Source organism: Oncorhynchus nerka, linkage group LG24 (assembly GCF_034236695.1).
Source record: "Oncorhynchus nerka isolate Pitt River linkage group LG24, Oner_Uvic_2.0, whole genome shotgun sequence".
Classification (NCBI taxonomy): domain Eukaryota; kingdom Metazoa; phylum Chordata; class Actinopteri; order Salmoniformes; family Salmonidae; genus Oncorhynchus; species Oncorhynchus nerka.
This window is the reverse complement of record NC_088419.1, coordinates 43473698-43495920: the sequence shown is the minus strand read 5'-3', so window position 1 is coordinate 43495920 and position 22223 is coordinate 43473698. Positions and strand designations below refer to the sequence as shown.

The window sequence follows — 22223 nt, the reverse complement described above, 5'->3', positions numbered from 1 at the left end:
TTAACTTTCATAAAATCACAAGTGAAATACATCAAAATAAAGCTTAACTTCTTGTTAAAACCTCTTTGGGCTAGGGGGCAGTATTTTCATGTCCAGATGAAAAGCGTGCCCAAAGTAAACTGCCTGCTACTCAGGCCCAGAAGCAAGGATATGCATATTATTATTAGATTTGGATAGAACACACTCTGAAGTTTCGAAAACTGTTACAATAATGTCTGTGAGTATAACATAACTGATTTGGCAGGCGAAACCCCAAGCACAATCCATCCAGGTATTTTCTTTGTACGTAAATCTGTTTTCCATTAGTTTTCTATAGTAAGTCCTTTTTAATAGGAATCTGCTTGCAGTTCCTATGGATTCCACTAGATGTCAACAGTCTTTAGACTGCCCTGTTCTTTCCATGTGTCACTCAGATGGACTCAAGTCTTTTGGTGCAAGCGACCTGGAACGCGCTTCACTTTGTTTTCGTCCGGTATCGAACACAGTATATCCCGTCTTAAATTTGATAGACAATTTACATTTTAGGATACCTAATGTTTTGTAGTCATGTTGGACGAGTTGGAACCTTTGTATTTTCTGAATCAAACGCACAAAATCAATGGACATTTTGGGATAATAAAGAAGGAATTGATCAAACAAAAGGACCATTTGTGATGTTTCTGGGGCATTTGAGTGGCAACAGAAGAAGATCTTCAAAGGTAAGGCATGAATTATATCGTTATTTCTGACTTTTGTGTCGCACCTGGCTGGTTGAAATATGATTTTCATGTGTTTGTATGCGGGGTGCTGTCCTCAGTTAATCACATGGTCTGCTTTCACCGTAATGCCTTTTTGAAATCTGACACTGCGGCTCAAATACCTTGACTTTGTTGTCCTTAAGCCATTTTACCAGAACTTTGGAAGTATGCTTGGGGTCATTGTCCATTTGAAAGACCCATTTGCGACCAAGCTGTAACTTCCTGACTGATGCCTTGAGATGTTCCTTCAATATCCACACAATATTCCTACCTCATGATGTCATCTATTTTGTGAAGTGCACAAGTCCCTCATGCAGCAAAGTACCCCCACAACATGATGCTGCCACCCCAGTGCTTCACTGTTGGGATGGTGATCTTCAGCTTGCAAGCCTCCCCCTTTTTCCTCAGATTTTTTCTGAGGTCTTGGCTGATTTATTTTGGATTTTCCCATGATGTCAAGCAAAGAGGCACTGAGGTTTGAAGGTAGGCCTTGAATTACACCCATAGGTGCACTTCCAATTGACTCAAGTCATGTCAATTCACCTATCAGAAGCTTCTAAGCCATGACATACTTTTCTGGAATTTTCTGGATTTTTTGGGGGGGAATTATTTCCAAGGCACAGTCAACTTAGTGTTTGTAAACTTCTGACCCACTGGAATTGCGATACAGTGAAATAATCTGTCTGTAAATAATTACTTTGTCATGCACAAAGTAGATGTCCTAACCGACTTGCCAAAATTATAGATTGTTGACAAGAAACTTGAGAGGTTGAAATACAAGTTTTAATGACTCCAACCTAAGTGTATGTAATCTTCCGACTTCAGCTGTATATTGGTTATACAACCATCTAATTTCTGCAGATTTTGCTATGAAGAGACAATCATTAGATCACTTATTTTTATATTGGCCCTATGTAACTTGGTTCTGGTCGCAGATTCAGGAATTCATCTAAAATGAATCCTACAAATAGCACGGTTGGGAGATTTGGAAGACCACAGTCAATCAGCCAACAATATAGTAATACTTTCAGTAAAAAATACTTATCTTTAACTTAAAATCTGCAGATACGATGTGATTGGACAGGTTCAGAATGTATGTGCAACATAACAGCAGAGTTATTATATGGCACATGAAAGTCATGAGAGGGCGGTTTACGGAAATAGGTGTAGATGGACTGAGAGTAGATGAGGAGTGGGTCTAAAAGTTAATGTGCTATGTATTAGTTATGACTGAAAACACAATGTATAATGTACTGTCTAGATATGTTTTTCAAAATTTCAAATTACTTTAATCTTGCTATGTAACTATTGTATTAATTATTGCTGTAATTTTAAAAAAACAAAATATATGTCAAATGTGTGTAAAATGTACATGAAAAAAAGAACGATTATTTTTGTCCTCTGAAGAGTAGAGGTGGTGGTTGGGCCCCCAAAAAATGTAAAAGTTAAACAAGAGCCATGAAATGTTACCGTAGCCATACATGTATTCAGGTTCTCCATGATATTCAGTACTAGATGAAGTGAGTCGAACTTGTCAGTCAGTGCAATCAATGACTGTCTGCCTCAAGGCTAAGGGCTGTGATGCTGTGTATGAATGGAATGAGCTATGATTGTATAAATGTACTATGAAGCTATGAAGGTATGAAATTCTATTCTTCCCCGTTCTGTACGGTGTGATTGATGCTTCCATTAGTGCTCACTCCACTGCATAGTAGAGCTTCACATGTGAGTGTACGCACCCATGAACGCACACAGACACACTCTCACACACACACACACACGCCTGACATACTCGACTCTCACCTCAAAGACCGTCAGCTATCAATCTTCTTTCAGTTATAGAATGAGTGCCATGCCTGAAATCACTGAGCCATAGACAATGACATAAGAGCTAGGCGGAGAATGGAGCTAAATCTCTCCAGGACATGTTTACAAGCAACACATCTAGCCATAATATACAGTTGAAGTCGGAGGTTTACATACACCTTAGCCAAATACATTTAAACTCAGTTTTTCGCAATTCCTGACATTTCATCCGAGTAAAAATTCCCTGTCTTAGGTCAGTTAGGATCACCGCTTTATTTTAAGAATGTGAAATAGGAATAATAGTAGAGTGATTTATTTCAGCTTTTATTTCTTTCATCACATTCCCAGTTGGTCAAAAGTGTTCATACACTCAGTTAGTATTTGGTAGCATTGCCTATAAATTGTTTAACTTGGGTCAAGCATTCCAGGTAGCCTTCCACAAGCTTCCCACAATAGGTTGGGTAAATTTTTGCCCATTCCTCCTGACAGAACTGGTGTAACTGAGTCAGGTTTGTAGGCCTCCTTGCTCACACACGCTTTTTCAGTTCTGCCCACAAATGTTCTATGTGATTGAGGTCAAGGCTTTGTGATGGCCAATCCAATACCTTGACTTTGTTGTCCTTAACCTCTTCCCTCTACTTTTTTGAACATTCTGTTAAAAATCGCGCAACATTTCAGCGCCCTGCTACTCATGCCAGGAATATAGTATATGCATTTGCTTAGTCTGTGTGGATAGAAAACACTCAGACGTTTATAAAACTGGTTAAATCACTGCTGTGGCTTTACCAGAACGGCATTTACATCGAAAAGCACAGGAAAAGCTGATCACTGAAAATGGAAAAATATATCCATGCGCTACTTGAACCCATTGATAAAGGTGAACCACAATGAATTGACTGAGGTTGCAGTACCTACAGCTTCCACACGGTGTCTAGAGTCTTGTCATTTGCCTTCGAGTTTTTTCTTGGTCAAACACATGCAAGGCACCGTATTTCTTCAGGTCTAGGACCGGATATTTTCGTTGAGTTTCTAGCCGGACATTTTTCCAGACGGACAGCTAATGATCTTTACATCGCCTCCTGATGAATTTTATCGCTTATTAACGTTTACTAATACCTAAAGTTGCATTACAAAAGTATTTCGAAGTGTTTTGTGAAAGTTTATCGTCGACTTTTTGAATTTTAAAAAATGACGTTACGTTTTGAAACAATGTTTTTTTCGTTTATCACACAGTCTACATATAACGATATCTAGGCTTTATATGGACGGATTTAATCGAAATAAAGACCCAATAGTGTTTATGGGACATCTAGGAGTGCCAACAAAGAAGATGGTGAAAGGTAATGAATGTTTTCTATTTTATTGTGCGGTTTGTGTAACGCCGAAATGCTAATTATTTTGTTTACGTCCCCTGCGGATCTTTTGTGTTGTAGTGTATTGTTTCATGCTATCAGATAATAGCTTCTCATGCTTTCGCCGAAAAGCATTTTAAAAATCTGACTTGTTGCCTGGATTCACAACGAGTGTAGCTTTAATTCGATACCCTGCATGTGTATTTTAATGAACATTTGAGTTTTAACTAATACTATTAGCATTTAGCGTAGCGCATTTGCATTTCCAGAGCTCTAGTTGGGACGCAAGCGTCCCGAGTAGAAGCAAGAGGTTAAGCCATCTTGTCACAAATTTGGACGTATGCTTGAGGTCATTGTTCATTTGGAAGACCCATTTGCAACCAAGCTTTAAATTCCTGGCTGATGTCTTGAAATGTTGCTTCAATATATCCACATAATTTTCCTACCTCATGATGCCTTCCATTTTGTGAAGTGCACCAGTCCCTCCTGCAACAAAGCACCCCCACAACATGATGCTGCCACCTTTGTGCTTCACGGTTGGGATGGTGTTCTTCGGCAAGCAAGCCTCCCCCTTTTTCCTCCAAACATAACGATGGTCATTATGGCCAATCAGTTCTATTTTTGTTCCATCAGTTCGGAGGACATTTCTCCAAAAAGTACGATCTTTGTCCCCATGTGCAGTTGCAAACCGTAGTCTGGCTTTTTTATGCTGGTTTTGGACCAGTGGCTTCTTCCTTGCTGAACGGCCTTTCAGGATATGTCGATATCAAACTTGTTTTTCCTCCAACATCTTCACAAGGTCCTTTGCTGTTGTTCTGGGATTGATTTGCACTTTTTGCACCAAAGTACATTCATCTCTAGGAGACAGAAAGCGTCTCCTTCCTGAGCGGTATGATGGCTGCGTGGTCCCATGGTGTTTATACTTGCGTGCTATTGTTCGTACAGATGAACTTGGTACCTTCAGGCGTTTGGAAATTGCTCCCAAGGATGAACCAGATTAATGGAGGTCTACAATTTCTTTTCTGAGGTCTTGGCTGATTTGTTTTATTTTCCCATGATGTTAAGCAAAGAGACACTGAGTTTGAAGGTAGGCCTTGAAATACATCCACAGGTACACCTCCAATTGACCCAAATTATGTCAATTAGCCTATCAGTAGCTTCTAAAGCCATGATTTCATTTTCTGGAATTTTCCAAGCTGTTTAAAGGCACAGTCAACTTAGTGTATGTAAACTTCTGACCCACTGGAATTGTGATACAGTGAATTATAAGTGAAATAATCTGTCTGTAAACAATTGTTGGAAAAATTAATCGTGTCATGCACAAAGTTGATGTCCTAATCGACTTGCCAAAACTATAGTTTGTTAACAAGACATTTGTGGAGTGGTTGAAAAACAAGTTTTAATGACTCCAACCTAAGTGTATGTAAACTTCCAACTTCAACTCTATGATATGGGGAGGGAATATGGAACGGGAAGGAGAGCTGTGTGAGAAGGTGCTCATATAGGGCCAGGATGAGAGACAGAGAAACAGTGTATGTGTGTGAGAGAGAGAGAGAGAGAGAGAGAGAGAGAGAGAGAGAGAATACAAGTTGGAGAGAGAATAGGAGAAAGGAAGAGATCATGTTATGTATAGTATGGGTTAGAGAAGGACAGTGTGATTGTCACACCTTCTCCCTCTCTCCCTTTCTGGCACTCGAGGGCGCCAGGCTGCCCTTCATTACGCACACCTGTCACCTTCATTACTCGCATTAGCTCTCACTGGACTCACCTGGACTCCTTCTCCTGCCCAGACGCTGTTCCTGTTCTGTTTCAAGTCCGTTGTTTAAAAAAAATATTCTCCCTGTACCTGCTTCCCGTCTCCAGCGCTGTTCCTTACATAATGCTGACACCACTATACGAAGCATCAGGGAGGTCTTTATTTTTTGGTTGGTGACGTCGGGTCCAGGTGTCGTCGCTGATGGAACCGGGGGTGCCTCAGCTAGCTCGTCGGGTTTCCACGCCTTAGCTGGCTCTAGAGGTCTTGCCTCGGTGGGCTCGGCAGGCGCCCATCCCCGTCATGCTTGAAGGGCACCTGGCTGCCCTTCATTATGCACACCTGTCACCTTCATTACCTACAGCTGTGCAATATTGGACTCATCTGGACTCCATTACCTTGTTGATTACCCTCTCTATAACTGTCTTCTCCCCCGTTTGTTCCCGGTGTCAGCTTTAATGCTGTTATGTGTTTATGTCCAGACGCTGTTTCTGTCCTGTTCCATGTCCGTTGCTAATTAAATGTTCTCCCTGTACCCGTTTCTCGTCTACCAGCGTCGATCCTTACAGTGGTAGGGTAGAATTTTGCCAGCTTTACTGCAACAGTGTGTTCAGGGCTCTGTGCCTAGAACTTCACAAAGCACAGGCATCCCAATGAAGCTGAGTGACCAAATTAGGCAGAGAACTCTTTCATGCCATACTTCAGATGAGATTTCAAACCTTTTCTCTCCTGGGACCGGTGCTATGGAGTCGGTTGTGTGGAGGTTTGAGGGGGAGGAGAGGGGGGGTTATCAAATGGTTCATTTCAGGGGATTTTTGTGTAGTTTTTCCTCTGTGATGCAAAGTGGGTAAATTTAATACAGAGTTGAATGAGAAGCCTGGTTTAAGCCCATAGGTAAAGCTTGATTTTACTAGAGCCAAATCAGATGGTGTGTAAGAGCGGAGTTGATGGAGGGAGAAAAGGAAGGAAGAAGGGAGGGACAGAGCGAGAGGGAGAGAGAGAGAAACATATGAAGAAAAAGGAAGAGTCACATAGGGCGGTTAGAAAGAGAGGGATTGAACTACTGGGGAGAAGGAGACAGAGAAGAGAGGAAGCACAGGCAGAATCCTGGCACCTTGGTGATTAACAGCAGCATCAATGACCACACTGGCTGGAGATAACACATAATAAGCAGCTCTCTGGCTTGCCTGGACACAAATGCACAGCACAACAACAAACACACACAATTAAAGACGTATATGTGTGTGTGTATAACTGAGCGTTCTAAGACACAGGTGGTGTTGGAGAGATGAAGAACTCTCGAAAGATCAAGTGTAGGTGGAACAGACCTAGATATGACTCTTTAAAAAATGATTGAAATCATTAAGCGTGACATAAAAGGGAATCAGAATGAATCCTTAGCGGAGTACATGCTGAACTCAGTGTTAAGCCTGGCCGCCGTCCAAACGCATCACACAGCTTAGACAGGATTTACGGGTGTTAACACGTTTGTCCACAGATTCCAGGCAATTAATCCTTTTAAAGGAAGCATCGCTAATTTGCCTGTTACAACTGACACAGGGCGCAGTCTTGGAGTTAAAACAAAATTAGGAGAACATTGACAAATTTTATCCTCATCGCAAAACGTCTGACGCACTTTACCGTTTTAGCATTACCTTTCAAAAAATACAATAAAATGTATTTTTATAAATGTGTAGAGGGGGAAATCTACTAGTGAATGGGGAAAAAAATCTACATTAACATATCAGGATATAATTTGACGATATATCCTATTGTATCGTTTTGACAATATCACAATAAAAATGTTGCGCTAGTTTGCTGTACCTGCACCAAAACTCAGTATTTTTCCTTCACAGCCTGTTCTCCATCTTCTTTTTAAATAGGGAGACTATTTTTTTTCAGCACTTTTATTTCCATGACTGATCAAAACTCATTTTATCGTGGCTCTCTCTTGTCCCTCTTCAGCAGACGTAGGGTGAGCAATGATGTTTGGAACATCAAATCGCAGTAAAATCACAGTATTGAATCACAATACATATAGAATCGTGAGAACAGCAATACATATCGTATCGACACCTAAGTATGGTGACGATATCGTATCGTGAGCTCCCTGTCAATTCCCAGCCCTAGAATCTACTTGAGAAAATAAGTGTCAAAACATAATGAAAGTAAGCTATATAATGGGATATTACCAGAGCAGAAAGGTGTAGAAAAATCCTTACAGTGGGTGTACTTACTGAGCTGATGAGAGAATAAGTAGTTTGAGCCTGGAGGCTGTTTTTACTCTGCTACTTCTAATGGAGCTATCACATTAACCTTCCTCATCCTCATAATCATCATCCTTCACCTATCACTTGTGTCTGGCCCTGTAAAAAAATATAATCTCTATCCATCCGTCTTTTCCTCCCTCTTTCCTCTCATCGATCCGAAGCAGATCACATTGTTAGGTAAGGGTGTAATCAGAGCAAAAAGCATGTTCAGGCCGTTACTGTGGTGAAACAGTACTTTGGGGTGTTTCGAGCAACAGCTGTTTTAAAATAGAGTTTTTTAGCAGAGAGGGCAGGCGGACAGAGGGAGGTGTGGGGGCAGATGGCTGAAAGGAACACAAACACACGTGAGTATGGACACTTGGACACTCACAAAATCAAATTGTATTTTGTTACATGCTTCGTAAAACAACAGGTGTAGACTAACAGTGAACTGCTTACTTACAGGTCTTTTTCCAATAACGCAGAGTTAAGAAAAAGAGGGCTTATCACTGAAATGATGAGACGGCCTATAGGGAGGAGGTCAGAGAAATGGCAGTGTGGTGCCAGGACAACAACCTCTCCATCAATGTGAGCAAGACAAAGCAAGACAAAGGACCTGATTGTGAACAACAGGAAAACCAGGCCCCCAATTACATCGATTGGGCTGTAGTGGAGCGGGTCGAGAGTTTCGTGTTCCTTGGTGTCCACATCGTCAACGAACTATCATGGTCCAAACATACCAAGACAGTTGTGAAGAGGGCAAGACAAAAGTTTCGGCATTGGTACCCAGACCCTCAAAAGGTTCTACAGCTGCACCATAGAGAGCATCCTGACCGGTTGCATCACCGCCTGGTATGGCAACTGCTCGGTATCTGACTGTAAGGCGCTGCAGAGGGTAGTGCGAACGGCCCAGTACATCACTGGGGCCAAGCTTCCTGCTATCCAGGACCTATACAATAGATGGTGTCAGAGGAAAGCACATAAAATTGTCAGAGACTCCAGTCACCCAAGTTATAGACTGTTTTCTCTACTACCGCACGGCAAGCGGTACCGGAGTGCTAAGTCTAGGACCAAAAGGCCCCTTAACAGCTTCTACCCCCAAGTCATAAGACTGCTGAACAATTAATAAAATCGGCACCAGACAATTTACATTGCACCCCCCTCCCTTTTGTACACTGCTGCTACTCGCTGTTTATTATCAATGCATAGTCACTTCACACCCACCTACATGTACAAATTACCCTGCACACTGAGTCGGTACCGGTGCCCCCTGTATATAGCCTCGTTAGTGTTATTCTTATTGTGTTGCGTTGCATTTTATTCATACTTTTTATTTTAGTCTACTTGCAAATATTTTCTTAACTCTTCTTGAACTGCACTGTTGGTTAATGGCTTGTAAGTAAGCATTTCACGGTAAAGTCTACACTTGTTGTATTCAGCGCATGTGACAAATAACGTTTGATTCGAAGATACGAAAGAAAATTGCAAAAAATCTCTAGTGGCATAATGATAATTACACAATGAATAACAATAATGAGTTAAAGTAACATGGCTATATACAGGGAGTACCAGTACCGAGTCGATGTGTACAAGGGGTACAAGGTAATTGAGGTAGCTACGTACATACTGTATAGGTAGGGGTAAAGTGACTAGGTAACAGGATAGGAAATAGACAGTAGCAGCCGTGTAATGTGGTGAGTGTGAATGTTGGTGAGTGTGTGTCATCAGTATGCATGTGTGCGTGTGCTATGTGTGTGTGTGTCCAGTGTGTGTGCAGTCAGTGCAAGAAAGGGTCAATGCAGGTAGTCTGGGTAGCCATTTGATCAGCTATTTAGCAATCTTGTTTAGCAGTCTTATGGCCTGGGGTGGAAGCTGCTTAGGATCCTGTTGGTCTTAGACATGGCGCTCCGGTACCGCTTGCTGTGCGGTAACAGAGAGAACCGTCTACGGTTTGGGTGGCTGGAGTCTTTGACAATTGTTTGGGTCTTCCTCTGACACCACCTGGTGTAGAGGTCCTTATGGTGCTTACGTGCCCTCTTCCCAACTGTGTGGGTGTGTCTGGACCATGTTAATCTCAGTTATAAGGACACAGAGGAACTTAAAGCTCTCGACCCACTCCACTACTTGCCCTGCCGTTTCCTGTAGTCCACGATCAGCTGCTTTGTCTTACTGACTTCGAGGAAGTGGTTGTTGTCCTGGCACCACACTGCAATGTCTCTGACGTTCTCCCTATAGGCTGCTTCATTGTCATCGGTGATCAGTCTTACCACCGCTGTGTTGTCAGCAAACTTGATGATGGTGTTCCATGATCTCGCCATCACGGTTGACAACTCCATTGTGTCCTCCTCCCAGAGCGCTAAGAACCTTGGCGTGATCCTGGACAACACCCTGTCGTTCTCAACTAACATCAAGGCGGTGGCCCGTTCTTGTAGGTTCATGCTCTACAACATCCGCAGAGTACGACCCTGCCTCACACAGGAAGCAGCGCAGGTCCTAATCCAGGCACTTGTCATCTCCCGTCTGGATTACTGCAACTCGCTGTTGGCTGGGCTCCCTGCCTGTGCCATTAAACCCCTACAACTCATCCAGAACGCCACAGCCCGTCTGGTGTTCAACCTTCCCAAGTTCTCTCACGTCACCCCGCTCCTCCGCTCTCTCCACTGGCTTCCAGTTGAAGCTCGCATCCGCTACAAGACCATGGTGCTTGCCTACGGAGCTGTGAGGGGAACGGCACCTCAGTACCTCCAGGCTCTGATCAGGCCCTACACCCAAACAAGGGCACTGCGTTCATCCACCTCTGGCCTGCTCGCCTCCCTACCACTGAGGAAGTACAGTTCCCGCGCAGCCCAGTCAAAACTGTTCGCTGCTCTGGCCCCCCAATGGTGGAACAAACTCCCTCACGACGCCAGGACAGCGGAGTCAATCACCACCTTCCGGAGACACCTGAAACCCCACCTCTTTCAGGAATACCTAGGATAGGATAAAGTAATCCTTCTCACCCCCCCCCCCCTTAAAAGATTTAGATGCACTAATTTGTAAGTCGCTCTGGATAAGAGCGTCTGCTAAATGACTTAAATGTAAATGTAAATGTGTTAGAGTCGTGCGCGGCCACTCAGTCGTAGATGAACAGGGAGTACAGAAGGGGACCAAACACACACACATGAGGGGCCCCTGTGTTGATGGTCAGCATGGTGGATGTGTTGTTACTACCCTCGCCAGGATCCAGTTGCATATGGGGGTGTTCAGACCCAGAGTCCTGAGCTTGGAGTAGTACTAACCCCCTCTATTTTTACATAGATATTCCTTTTGTCCAGGTGGGTGAGGGCAGAGTGGAGTGCAATAGTGATTGCGTCATTTGTTGATCTCTTGCGGCGATATGCGAATTGGACAGAGCCATGACCAGCCTTCAAGGTATTTCATGGCTATAGAGTGCTACAGGGCTCACACTTCTTCCATATTTCTGTCACTCTCTTATCCCTCTCCAATCTGTCTATCATGCTCACCGTGTTCCTGATTATGTTTTTCTCTCACGAGGTTGTCTCCCGCTCCCTCAAACATGCCTGATGCGCCTTCGTGTGTGGATAGATTTTTTCCAACGTGTCCTCACTGAAAACCATTTCCAAATCCCACATGTGCATAAGTGAACGCACATGTGCACACATGCAGATCATCTGAGTGATATCTGCAGACTTCAGCTCGGCTTCCTCCCTCTTATCAGAGCAGGTTGAGGGATCATCACATTCTAACCCCCTTCTAAACACAGGATCATAGCACCAGAGGGTGTACAGAGAGCTGTGTGTGTGTGTGTGTGTGTGTGTGACCTCAGAGGGCGTCAGAGAGCTCAGAGAACTCATTCCCCTGATAAGAATCTCAGTTGGGATTAGGTCTTAACACTCTCAAACTCTCTCTCTCTTTCTCTCTCTCCCTCAGACAGACACACACACAAATCTGCGGCTTCAGTATTACTTACCGCCTCTCTATCTTTTGTCATCCCCTCTCCCTCTCTCGCCCCGCCTTTTCTCTTGAAAGTTCTCTCTTCCCATAACCATCTTCCCACTCCAAGATCATTCATCTATATCAAAGCAAACCATCTTTCTCGCTTTAACAAACTCTTTTCATCCTTATCTTTCAAACTCTTCTCCTCCCTCTCTGTTTTTCCATCTCCATTTCTCCTCCTTCTCCCCCATCCTCTCCGCATCCTCTTTTCGATCTATTGTTCTCTGCTTGTTCAATTATTATCATAGACCAAATAATGACAATAATAATCATATATAATCATTATAAATATTTTTTTTATGCCACTCAAAGCTCTAACACATGAATTAACTGAGAGACTTCAATATTTTATGGCAGGGTGAGACAGTCCACAGAGCCAAACATAACACAGGTAGTCATGACAGAGATATGAAGTCCATTAGTCTAACCTCAAGGTTGACAAGTAGGTGGACAGTAGGGTAACGGAGAAACCTAATGTTTACTAATGGTTACTTGTGGTTACTAATGTTTACTTACATGCTTCCTGTAGTTGAGCTGCTGTCAGTGGGCAGAGAACCATTGGAGCGTTCCATCTGAGCCAGTCTGAGAAACACAGATGAGTTAATGAACGTTAAGTTGGGGGTCAATGCCTACGAAGCATTACTGGGTACAGAAGAAACTGCTGCTGGCTAGTGCACCATTCTAGGTGACCGGATGAAATGTGACATAACGAGTGGACAACAGACATCTGACATTCAGACAGAGTTCAGTCCAACAGCCAGAGGATCAGCCACTACAATATGGGATCCAATTATGACATGAGATGGATTACAGTACAGTAACTGGGATGAGAGGTTCAGAACCACACTGGTCCAATCCCATTGGGCACGGGTGGAGTGTTGTTGTTGTGATAGATCCATGTGGTTGGGAAGGGAACACAGTGGATTACTGGCCCTACACTGGCCCACGGCTAACACTGGGATAGGGCTTGTATGCTAATACAGAGTCTGCATGTACAGTATGTGTATGTTTGCGTGTGTGTGCGTCAAGGCAGCTTGTTAACTGGTAACAGTGACGTGCATTGAGCTGTGGGTTAATGGTTCATGAAAGGGAAGGATGGGTCAGACCAGGTGGTCAAATCCTGTCAGTGTAAATCAAATTAAATGTTATTCGTCACATGTGACTATGCATAGGTAATAAACAGAGAGTAAACAGAGAGTAGCAGCAGTGTAAATATGGAGGGGGGGGGGTAGCCATTTGATTAGCTGTTCAGTAGTTTTATGGCTTGGGAGTAGAAGCTGTTAAGAAGCCTTTTGGACCTAGACTTGGCGCTCCAGTACAGCTTGCCATGCAGTAGCAGAGAGAACAGTCTATGACTGGGGTGGCTGGATTCTTTGGCAATTTTATGGGCCTTCCTCTGGTATTGAGGTCCTGGATGTCAGGAAACTTGGCCCCAGTGATGTACTGGGCCATTCACACTACCCTCTGTAGTGCCTTGTGGTCAGAGGCCGAGCAGTTGCCATACCAGGCGGTGACGCAACCAGTTAGGATGCTCTCGATGGTATAGCATATGGAATGGCTGAAACTGAGGGGGCACCATAATATTTGCAAGGGAGGCTAGCCCTACTGTCTCTAATTTAATGGACAACAGTGTAGACGACATAGGCGGTAATACATTGCATTCGGAAAGAATTGAGACCCCCTTTTTCCACATTTTGTTTCGTTAAACTAAAACAGAAATATTACATTTACATAAGTATTCAGACCCTTTACTCAGTACTTTGTTGAAGCACCTTTGGCAGCTATTACAGCCTTGAGTATTCTTGGGTAGGACAATATAAGCTTGGCAGACCTGTATTTGGGGAGTTTCTCCCATTCTGCAGATCCTCTCAAGCTCTCAATCATATCAAGCTCTGTCAGGTTGGATGGGGAGCGTTGCTGCACAGCAATTTTCAGGTCCCTCCAGAGATGTTCGATCTGGTTCAAGTCCGGGCTGTAGCTGGGCCATTCAAGGACATTCAGAGACTTGTCCCGAAGCCACTTCTGCATTGCCTTGGCTGTGTGCTAAGGGTCGTTGGCCTGTTGGAAGGTGAACCTTCGCCCCAGTCTGAGGTCCTGAGCGCTTTGGAGCAGGTTATAATCAAGGATCTCTCTGTACTTTGCTCCATTAATCTTTCCCTCGATCCTGACTAGTCTCCCAGTCCCTGCCGTTGAAAAACATCCCGACAACATGATGGTGCCACCACAATGCTTCACAGTAGGGATGGTATTGGCCAGGTGATGAGCGGGTCCTGGTTTCCTCCAGACGTGATGATGAGCTCAATGTTGGTTTCATCAGACCACATTTTTTTTCTCATGGTCTGAGAGCCCTTTTAACAAACTCCAAGCGGGCTTTCATGTGCCTTTTACTGAGGAGTGGATTCCATCTGGCCACTCTACCATAAAGGCCTGCATGGTGGAGTGCCCCAGAGATGGTTGTCCTTCTGGAAGGTTCTCCCATCTCCACAGAGGAACTCTGGAGCTCTGTCAGAGTGACCATCGGGATCTTGGTTACCTCCCTGACCAAGGCCCTTCTCCCCCGATTGCTCAGTTTGGCCGGGCAGCAAGCTCTAGGAAGAGTCTTGATGGTTCCAAACTTCTTCCATACATGATGGAGGCCACTGTGTTCTTCGGGACCTTCAGTGCTGCAGAAATGCTTTGGTACCCTTCCCCAGATCTGTGCCTCAACACAATCCTGTCTTGGCATTCTACGGACAATTCCTTTGACCTCATGGCTTGGTTTTTGTTCTACAATGCACTGTCAACTGTGGGACAATATTTTGACAGGTGTATGCCTTTCCAGATCATGTCCAATCAATTGAATTTACTACAGATGGATTCCAATCAAGTTGTAAAAACATCTCAAGGATGATCAATGGAAACAATGCAATTTCGAGTGTCATATTTTTTTTTTAAATTGCAAACATTTGTCATAATGGGGTTTTGTTTGTAGATTGATGAGGGAAAATGTTTTTCATCCATTTTAGAATAAGGCTGTAACATAACCAAATGTGTAAAAAATGAAGGGGTCTGAATACTTTCCGAATGCACTGTATATATTCTCAACTTCTACACGACCAAGTGTGTGCAAAGTTTGTGTGATGGAAGCGTACAGTACCTGCTAGCGTACTGCTCTATCCTGGAATGAGTGTCATCATGAGAGAGCTGGGGTGACTGGGAAAGCCTGGAGAGGGGGAATGGAAGGGTGGAGATGGGTAAAAAATGAGACACAATAACACAACCAAAAAGACTGATTACAAAATCAAATCAAATCAGCAGCGAGAAATCAATGAATATAATAAATAAATAAACAAACAAATCAACAACAGAAGATTTTGATGATCTAGGTAGCCAGTCAGGAGTTACTGCACCGCTAGTGGGATGAAAGGATGTTAGGAGGAAGAGGATGCTGTGAGGAAGAGGAGGAGGAAGTGCTTGCTTGGTAGATCGGGCAGACAGGCAACATGCGGTGTGACGGCTGAGTGGGGATGGTTGGGGTGGTGAGTTTTAGATGTCGGGGAACGTTCTGATCTGGAGGGGGACACATGCAGATACTCACTCATACTGCTCCGGACACATGCTGATGAGAGTGACGGGACTGCAAGAGAAACAGACGGGAGGGGAGGGGAGGGGAGGGGAGGAGAGGAGAGGAGAGGAAAGGCACCACAGAAAATCTATATTTAGGACCACATAACAGGAACACGTTCAAGAACCAAATACAACAGGAGGAGAGTACATGTGGTAGGGTTCCAACCAACAGCATAAGAGGGTCGATGCTTGGTACAGCCAGAAGTGTGTGACAACAGGAGCGCGCAGCACACCAGGTAGATGTTGCCCTTAGGCACAGGTCTAGTATCAGCTTGCCCACACCAAATCCTAACCTTTACTATTATAGAGGAAAATACACTGACCTTAGGAGCAAGTTTATCCTATTCTCAAAGCCAGCTCCAAATAAAATCTTCCCTTTCGTCTTAAGCCTATGGTCCAATGGTTTCTAGTAATTAAACTATTAAGTTCCAAGTGATATTGTAACTGAGTTCCTATTTAATCAGTTTAGTGGAATATTAACTTACAAGCAAAGGCTATGCAGCTCCAAGCCTGTATTTACTGTAGTAGCAAAGTATGCCTTTTAATTTCAGCACTGATTGCAAGGACAAATGTGCAGCTATTATTAGGCTTACTTGACATTTGCCAGCATTACCGAGATTATCAAAATACCATATCCTATCTGTGCCATTCCCTTATTACAGTTACATTTAATTTGCAGACTTCAAAATGTCTAAACTTGTAATGCACAGTGCCGAAAAAAATGAATTTAATGTACCGAAAAATAACAGTTGCTAAATATAAATGTGACAGGAAGAGAAGGAAAGGACGTTTGAGATGCTAAAGGTAATTGCTTGTGAGCTCTGAAAGTTAGATCACTCCTTGTGTTATAGTTCGCAATAAGAAAGTGGAGACATTCAAACGCAAAATGCTGAATTGTGGATGTGTGTGTCTCGCATTGGTAAAGAAAGCTGTATTCACTTCTCTGCCAAAATGAGACTCCTATTGTACATGATCACTCAGTGAAGGAGAGATTTCGCTATTTGGGACTGCTGTCTGCAGTCTGCTAGCACTTTGTGCACCCCCGTTAACTGGTGACATAAGGATTTTTTTTTTAGAGAGGACAACACCAACTAGGGTTTTGGTATAATTTTTTCAAAACCAGACAGACACACTGCTGTGATGAGACGGTTTTCTCTCCTCCAATTTTTCTCATGACAGGCTGGATGGGTGCCATCTTATGAAAAAGATGAAGAGAGCGAGGGAGGAAGGAGAGAGGACGAACTTTGGAGCGTTTAGCTCTGCCTAATGTTGGTGCTGCTGCTGTATAGAGTACAGGCAGCAGGAGTAAGGGGCCTGGAGAGTCAGTGATGCTGGGCCTTAAGAGTTCACTTTTCCCTGGGATGGCAGCAGGCCAAAGGACAGCGCAGCTACAGCCAACCTCCCTGGATATACTGAGTAACCACATTTAACCACCGTGATCTACAGGAATGATATTGTCACTGTTAAAAACCAGCAACTATAGAAAAAAGTTAGAAATTCACAATGAACACATGACAAACACAAACATGTTCAATGTATACCCCTGATATAGAATAGTCGTAATACACTTAGTAGCCCCTTTCTGACAAAATGTGAAGGAATAACTGTTGGCTTAACTATTTTCTGGTAAAAACAATTCTTCAAATTATTTTTAAACACATTGCATGAAAAAAACAGTTTCATTGAAATTCACACCTAAACAAAAACTTGTCTCTGCATTGAAGCATGTCCCTGGCACCATCAGGGAGACTTTGTGTATTTGTGTATTAGGGAAAGGGACTGACTGGTATGTACAAAGCCAACAGTAGACTCCCACACTGACTCTGAAAATGAAGGGGAGGGAAGGGCATTTTCATATGCAAAGCCTTGATCACATGATGTTGTGTGTGCAGAGTGCTGAATATACTGTGGTGTCAAATGTGATACCATACAGAGATGTTGCTGGAGTTTCTACAACAACTAGCCTACATGGCACACCAACATACCCCCCCCCCCACACACACACACACACACACTGTTGCATGTGTTGAGTGTTCCATACTGGTAGCAAAAGGTTTGCCTTATCATTATTGTTTGCATGATGTTGTATTATATATTCTATATTTTCACTGAATACCAAAACACGTATTAAATCCAATTCAATCCTGATTATTTCAAACTCACCTGTATGCCAGTGCAGCTCAACAGGTCTTGAGGGACAAGCTGCCCTGACACTCACTTTTTAACTTAAATCTCTTTTGGGATAGGGGGCAGCATTTTCACTTTTGGATGAATAGCATGCCCAGAGTGAAATGCCTCCGACTCTGTCCCAGATGCTAATATATGCATATTATTATTCGTATTGGATAGAAAACACTCTGACGTTTCTAAAACTGTTTGAATGATGTCTGTGAGTATAACAGAACTCATATGGCAGGCGAAAACCTGAGATAAATCCAGCCAGGAAGTGGGACATCTGAGGTTTGTAGTCTTTCAAAGCTTGGCCTCCGGAATACACATTGCGATATGGATGAAGTTGCACTTCCTACGGCTTCCACTAGATGTCAACCGCCTTTAGAAACTTTAATGAGGATTCTACTATAAAGGAGGGGCTCATGAGACCTCTTTGAGTCAGTGGTCTGGCAGAGTGCCTTGGTCTCATGACGCGCGCTCCCGACAGAGTTACCTCTCGTTCCAGTGCTTTTCTTCAGACATAGGAATTCTCCGGTTGGAACATTATTGATGTTTTATGTTAAAAACATCCTAAAGATTAATTCCATACATCGTTTGACATGTTTCTAAAGGACTGTAATGGAACTTTTCGAGTTTTTGTCTGGACTAAGTACCTGCGCTTCATGAAGATGGATTACTGGGCTGAACACGCTAACAACAAGTGGCTATTTGGACATAAATGATGGACTTTATGGAACTTTATGGAACAATCAGTCATTCATTGTCGAACTGGGATTCCTGGGAGTGCCTTCTGATGAAGATCATCAAAGGTAAGTGAATATTTATGGTGTAATTTCTAACTTCTGTTGACTCCAAAATGGCGGATATTCCTCTGGCTGTTTTGGGTTCCGTAAAGTTTCTTTGAAATCTGACACAGCGGTTGCATTAAGGAGAAGTCTATCTTTAATTCTGTGAATAACAGTTGAATCTTTTATCAATGTTTATGATAAGTATTTCTGCAAACTCTCCGGATGTTTTGGAATCAAAACATTACTGCACGTAACGCGCCAATGTAAATATGCACAGTATCGAACAAAATATACATGTATTGTGTAACATGATGTCCTATGAGTGTCATCTGATGAAGATCATCAAAGGTTAGTGATTCATTTTATCTATATTTCTGCTTTTTGTGACTCCTCTCTGGCTGGAAAAATGTCTCTTTTTTTGACTTGGCTAATATCTAACAAACATATGTTGTGCTTTCGCTGTAAAGCATTTTTGAAATCGGACATGATGGGTAGATTAACAAGATGTTTATCTTTCATTTGCTGTATTGGACTTGTTAATGTGTGAAAGTTACATATTTCTAAAAACTATTTTTGAATTTTGCGCACGGCCTTTTCAGAGGAATGTTGTGGAGGGGTTCCGCTAGCAGAACGCCTGCCCTAGAAAGGTTAACAATGTCTGTTAACAATGTTCTTTCCTCCCCTCTCCACTCATCCTCTATCACCCTCTCCTCTCCTCTATAAGGGGGGTAAACAACACATATGCACTCCGACACCTTTCCTTGCTTGACAGACAGACAGAGAGGGTGCTGGGAACACAGAAACACTGCCATATGTTCAGGAGGAATTTCATTAGCCCGCGCTCGCTACTGCCACCTCTGCTCGGGTTGACAGAAGTGTGTGTTTGTGTTTGTCAGAACGTGTACATCTCTGTGTTATTGTGTGTTATTGACTCCACACAAAAGTCTGAGTTAATGTGTTTTAAGATGAGTCCCCAAATGCACGTGCTCAAACTCCAACCCACACAACTCCTAAACTCATCAGACTCCCTGCTAGAGTTAATGTAGTGTACAGCCTTATCCTGAGCTCTCACAAATAAGGGTGGCGAACGACACATAACACAGCAAGGTAGGTGGCTCCAATGCGTCTTTCAAATTAACATATGTCTCTTTGTTAGAAATCCCATTTGTCGTGTAATGAAGGAAGAGCAGGTGGGAGGGAGTTAACAGTGTGTGTGATTATTTTTTGAACAGTCATATTTCTACAAGGCACCATTTCAAAGAATCCCTTCCCAATTTTCGACCTTTTCTCCACCTTTTAAAGGCATTTGTCAAGTACGCACCACTGCAGGTGGTACACAATATTTACTAAAGTATGTGGACACCTCTTCAAACTATTTCAGCCACACCTGTTGCTGACAAGTGTATAATATCGAGCACACAATCATGCAATCTCCATAGACTAGCATCGGCAGTAGAATGGCCTTACTGAAGAGCTTAGTGACTTTCAATGTGGCACCGTCATAGGATGCCACCGTTCGGATTTCTGCCCTGCTAGAGCTGCCCCGGTCAACTGTAAGTGCTGCTATTGTAAAGTGGAAGTGTCTAGGAGCAACAACGGCTCAGCCGCAAAATGGTAGGCCACACAAGCTTACAGAATGGGACCACCGAGTGCTGAAGCGTGTAAACATCATCTGGCTTTGGTTGCAACACTCACTACCAAGTTCCAACCTGCCTCTGGATCCAATGTCAGCACAATAACTGTTTGTCGGGAGCTTCATGAACTGGGTTTCCATGGCCGATCAGCCACACAGACAAGCCTAAGATCAGCATGCACAATGCCAAGAATAGGCTGGAGTGGTGTAAAGCTCGCAGCCATTGGACTCTGGAGCAATGGAAATGCATTCTCTGGAGTGATGAATCACGCTTCACCATCTGGCAGTCCGACAGACAAATCTGATTTTGGCGGATGCCAGGTATATGCTACCTGCCCCAATGCATAGTGCCAACTGTAAAGTTTGGTGGAGGAGGAATAATGATCTGGGGCTGTTTTTCATAGTTCGGGCTAGGCCCGTTAGTTCCAGTGAAGGGAAATTTTAATGCTACAGTATTCAATCACATTCTAGACAACACTGTGCTTCCAATTTTGTGGCAACAGTTTGGTAAAGGCCCTTTCCCTTTTCAGCATGACAATGCTCCTGTGCACAAAGCGAGGTCCATACAGAAAAGGATTGTCAAGATTGGTGTGGAAGAACTTGACCTGCCTGCAGAGAGCCCTGACCTTAACCCCATCGAACACCTTTGGGATGAATTGGAACACCGACTGCAAGCCAGGCCTAATCGCCCAGCCTCAGTGCTCGACCTCAATATCAATGATTTTGGAATTAGAATTTTGACGAACAGGTGTCCACATACTTTTGGTAATGTATTTTATGTCTTAGGCACAGAGAGAGGAGGGAGGAAAAGCAAGACAGAGATGAGTGGAATGAGGATGGTGGGGTAATCGATCTGAGGAGTGGCTGTATAGATCTGGAATGTGCGTGCGTGAGTGTGTGTCTGTGTGAAGGAGAGAGAGAGAAAGAGAGAGAGAGAGACGTACAGAGATGGAAAGATACTGATAGAGGAGGATATATCAAAAAGGGGTGAGATAAAGAGATGTGGGGAGAAAGAGAGACATTCGTTGAAGCTACTAGTTGATGGAGACAGAGAGGGGGACATAACTCACACCTCCCGCCACCTGTCTCTAGCATCTGCATAATCTGCAATAGTTAAACACCATTACTGAGGATTTATGTGTGGCTGAGCGAGCGACCAGCGTAAATCCAGACAGACTCACTCCACAGCAGAGCAGCAACCCTGTGCTACAGCTCTGTGCTACACAGGGGATAAATTGCCTGAGTCTGCCAGAGGGTATAACGCTCCGCAGACAGGTAAATAAACACACAGGGAGTGTAAATTAAAGTCTTGACAGGAGGGCAACACGACGAGACCATCCCTTCAAGGCACTTACATCTCCATATTGTCTCCATCAAGAACAGTCTGGACTGGTAAATAGCCCAAACGGGGGTGCTTGGCAAAGTACTTCTTGGAGCGGAACTTGTTTTTCAGCACCTTGGTGAAATCACGCATGTCCTCACCTGACGTGGTCTGGAGGAGAGAAAGAGAGGAGAAAGATTGTAAGACGGAGAGGAGGAAGTGTGTGTTAAATATATGTTTTTTTTCTGTCTTCCTCGTTAATGAGTTAATTAGCAACCAAATTTCAAATCAAATCCAATTGTATTTGTCACGTGCCGAATACAACAGACCTTACCGCAAAATGCTTACTTACAAGCCCTTAACCAACAATGCAGTTCAAAAAATAGAATTAAGAAAGTATTTACTAAATTAACTAAAGTAAAAAATAAATAAAAAGTAACAATAAAATAACGAGGCTATATACAGGGGGTACCGGTACCAAGTCAATGTGCGGGGTACAGGTTAGTTGAGGTAATTTGTTAATGTACTGTAGGTAGGGGTAAAGTGACTATGCATAGATAATTAACAGCAATTGGCAGCAGTGTAAAAACAAAAGGGGGGGAGGGGTCAATGTAAATAGTCCGGGTGGCAATTTGATTAATTGTTCAGCAGTCTTATGGCTTGGGGGTAGAAGCTGTTAAGGAGCCTTTTGGATATAGACTTGTCGCTCCGGTACCACTTGCCGTGCGGTAGCAGATAAAACAGTCTATCAATTGGGTGACTGGAGTCTGACAATTCTTTGGGCCAAATTTTTTGGGACACCGCCTAGTA

At 43.4% G+C, this 22223-nt stretch overlaps 1 protein-coding gene across 1 annotated transcript in view; it reads right to left on the bottom strand.

The window, feature by feature from the left end:
• LOC135564238 (utrophin-like) overlaps positions 1-22223 on the bottom strand; it is a 71679-nt gene that overhangs the window by 17891 nt on the left and 31565 nt on the right. The window contains exons 4-7 of the mRNA XM_065008494.1: positions 21448-21584; positions 15471-15509; positions 15030-15095; positions 12410-12475 (exon numbers count right to left, since the gene is read on the bottom strand). Coding sequence (XP_064864566.1) covers positions 12410-12475; positions 15030-15095; positions 15471-15509; positions 21448-21584 — 308 coding nt within the window. The remainder of the gene's footprint in view (positions 1-12409; positions 12476-15029; positions 15096-15470; positions 15510-21447; positions 21585-22223) is intronic.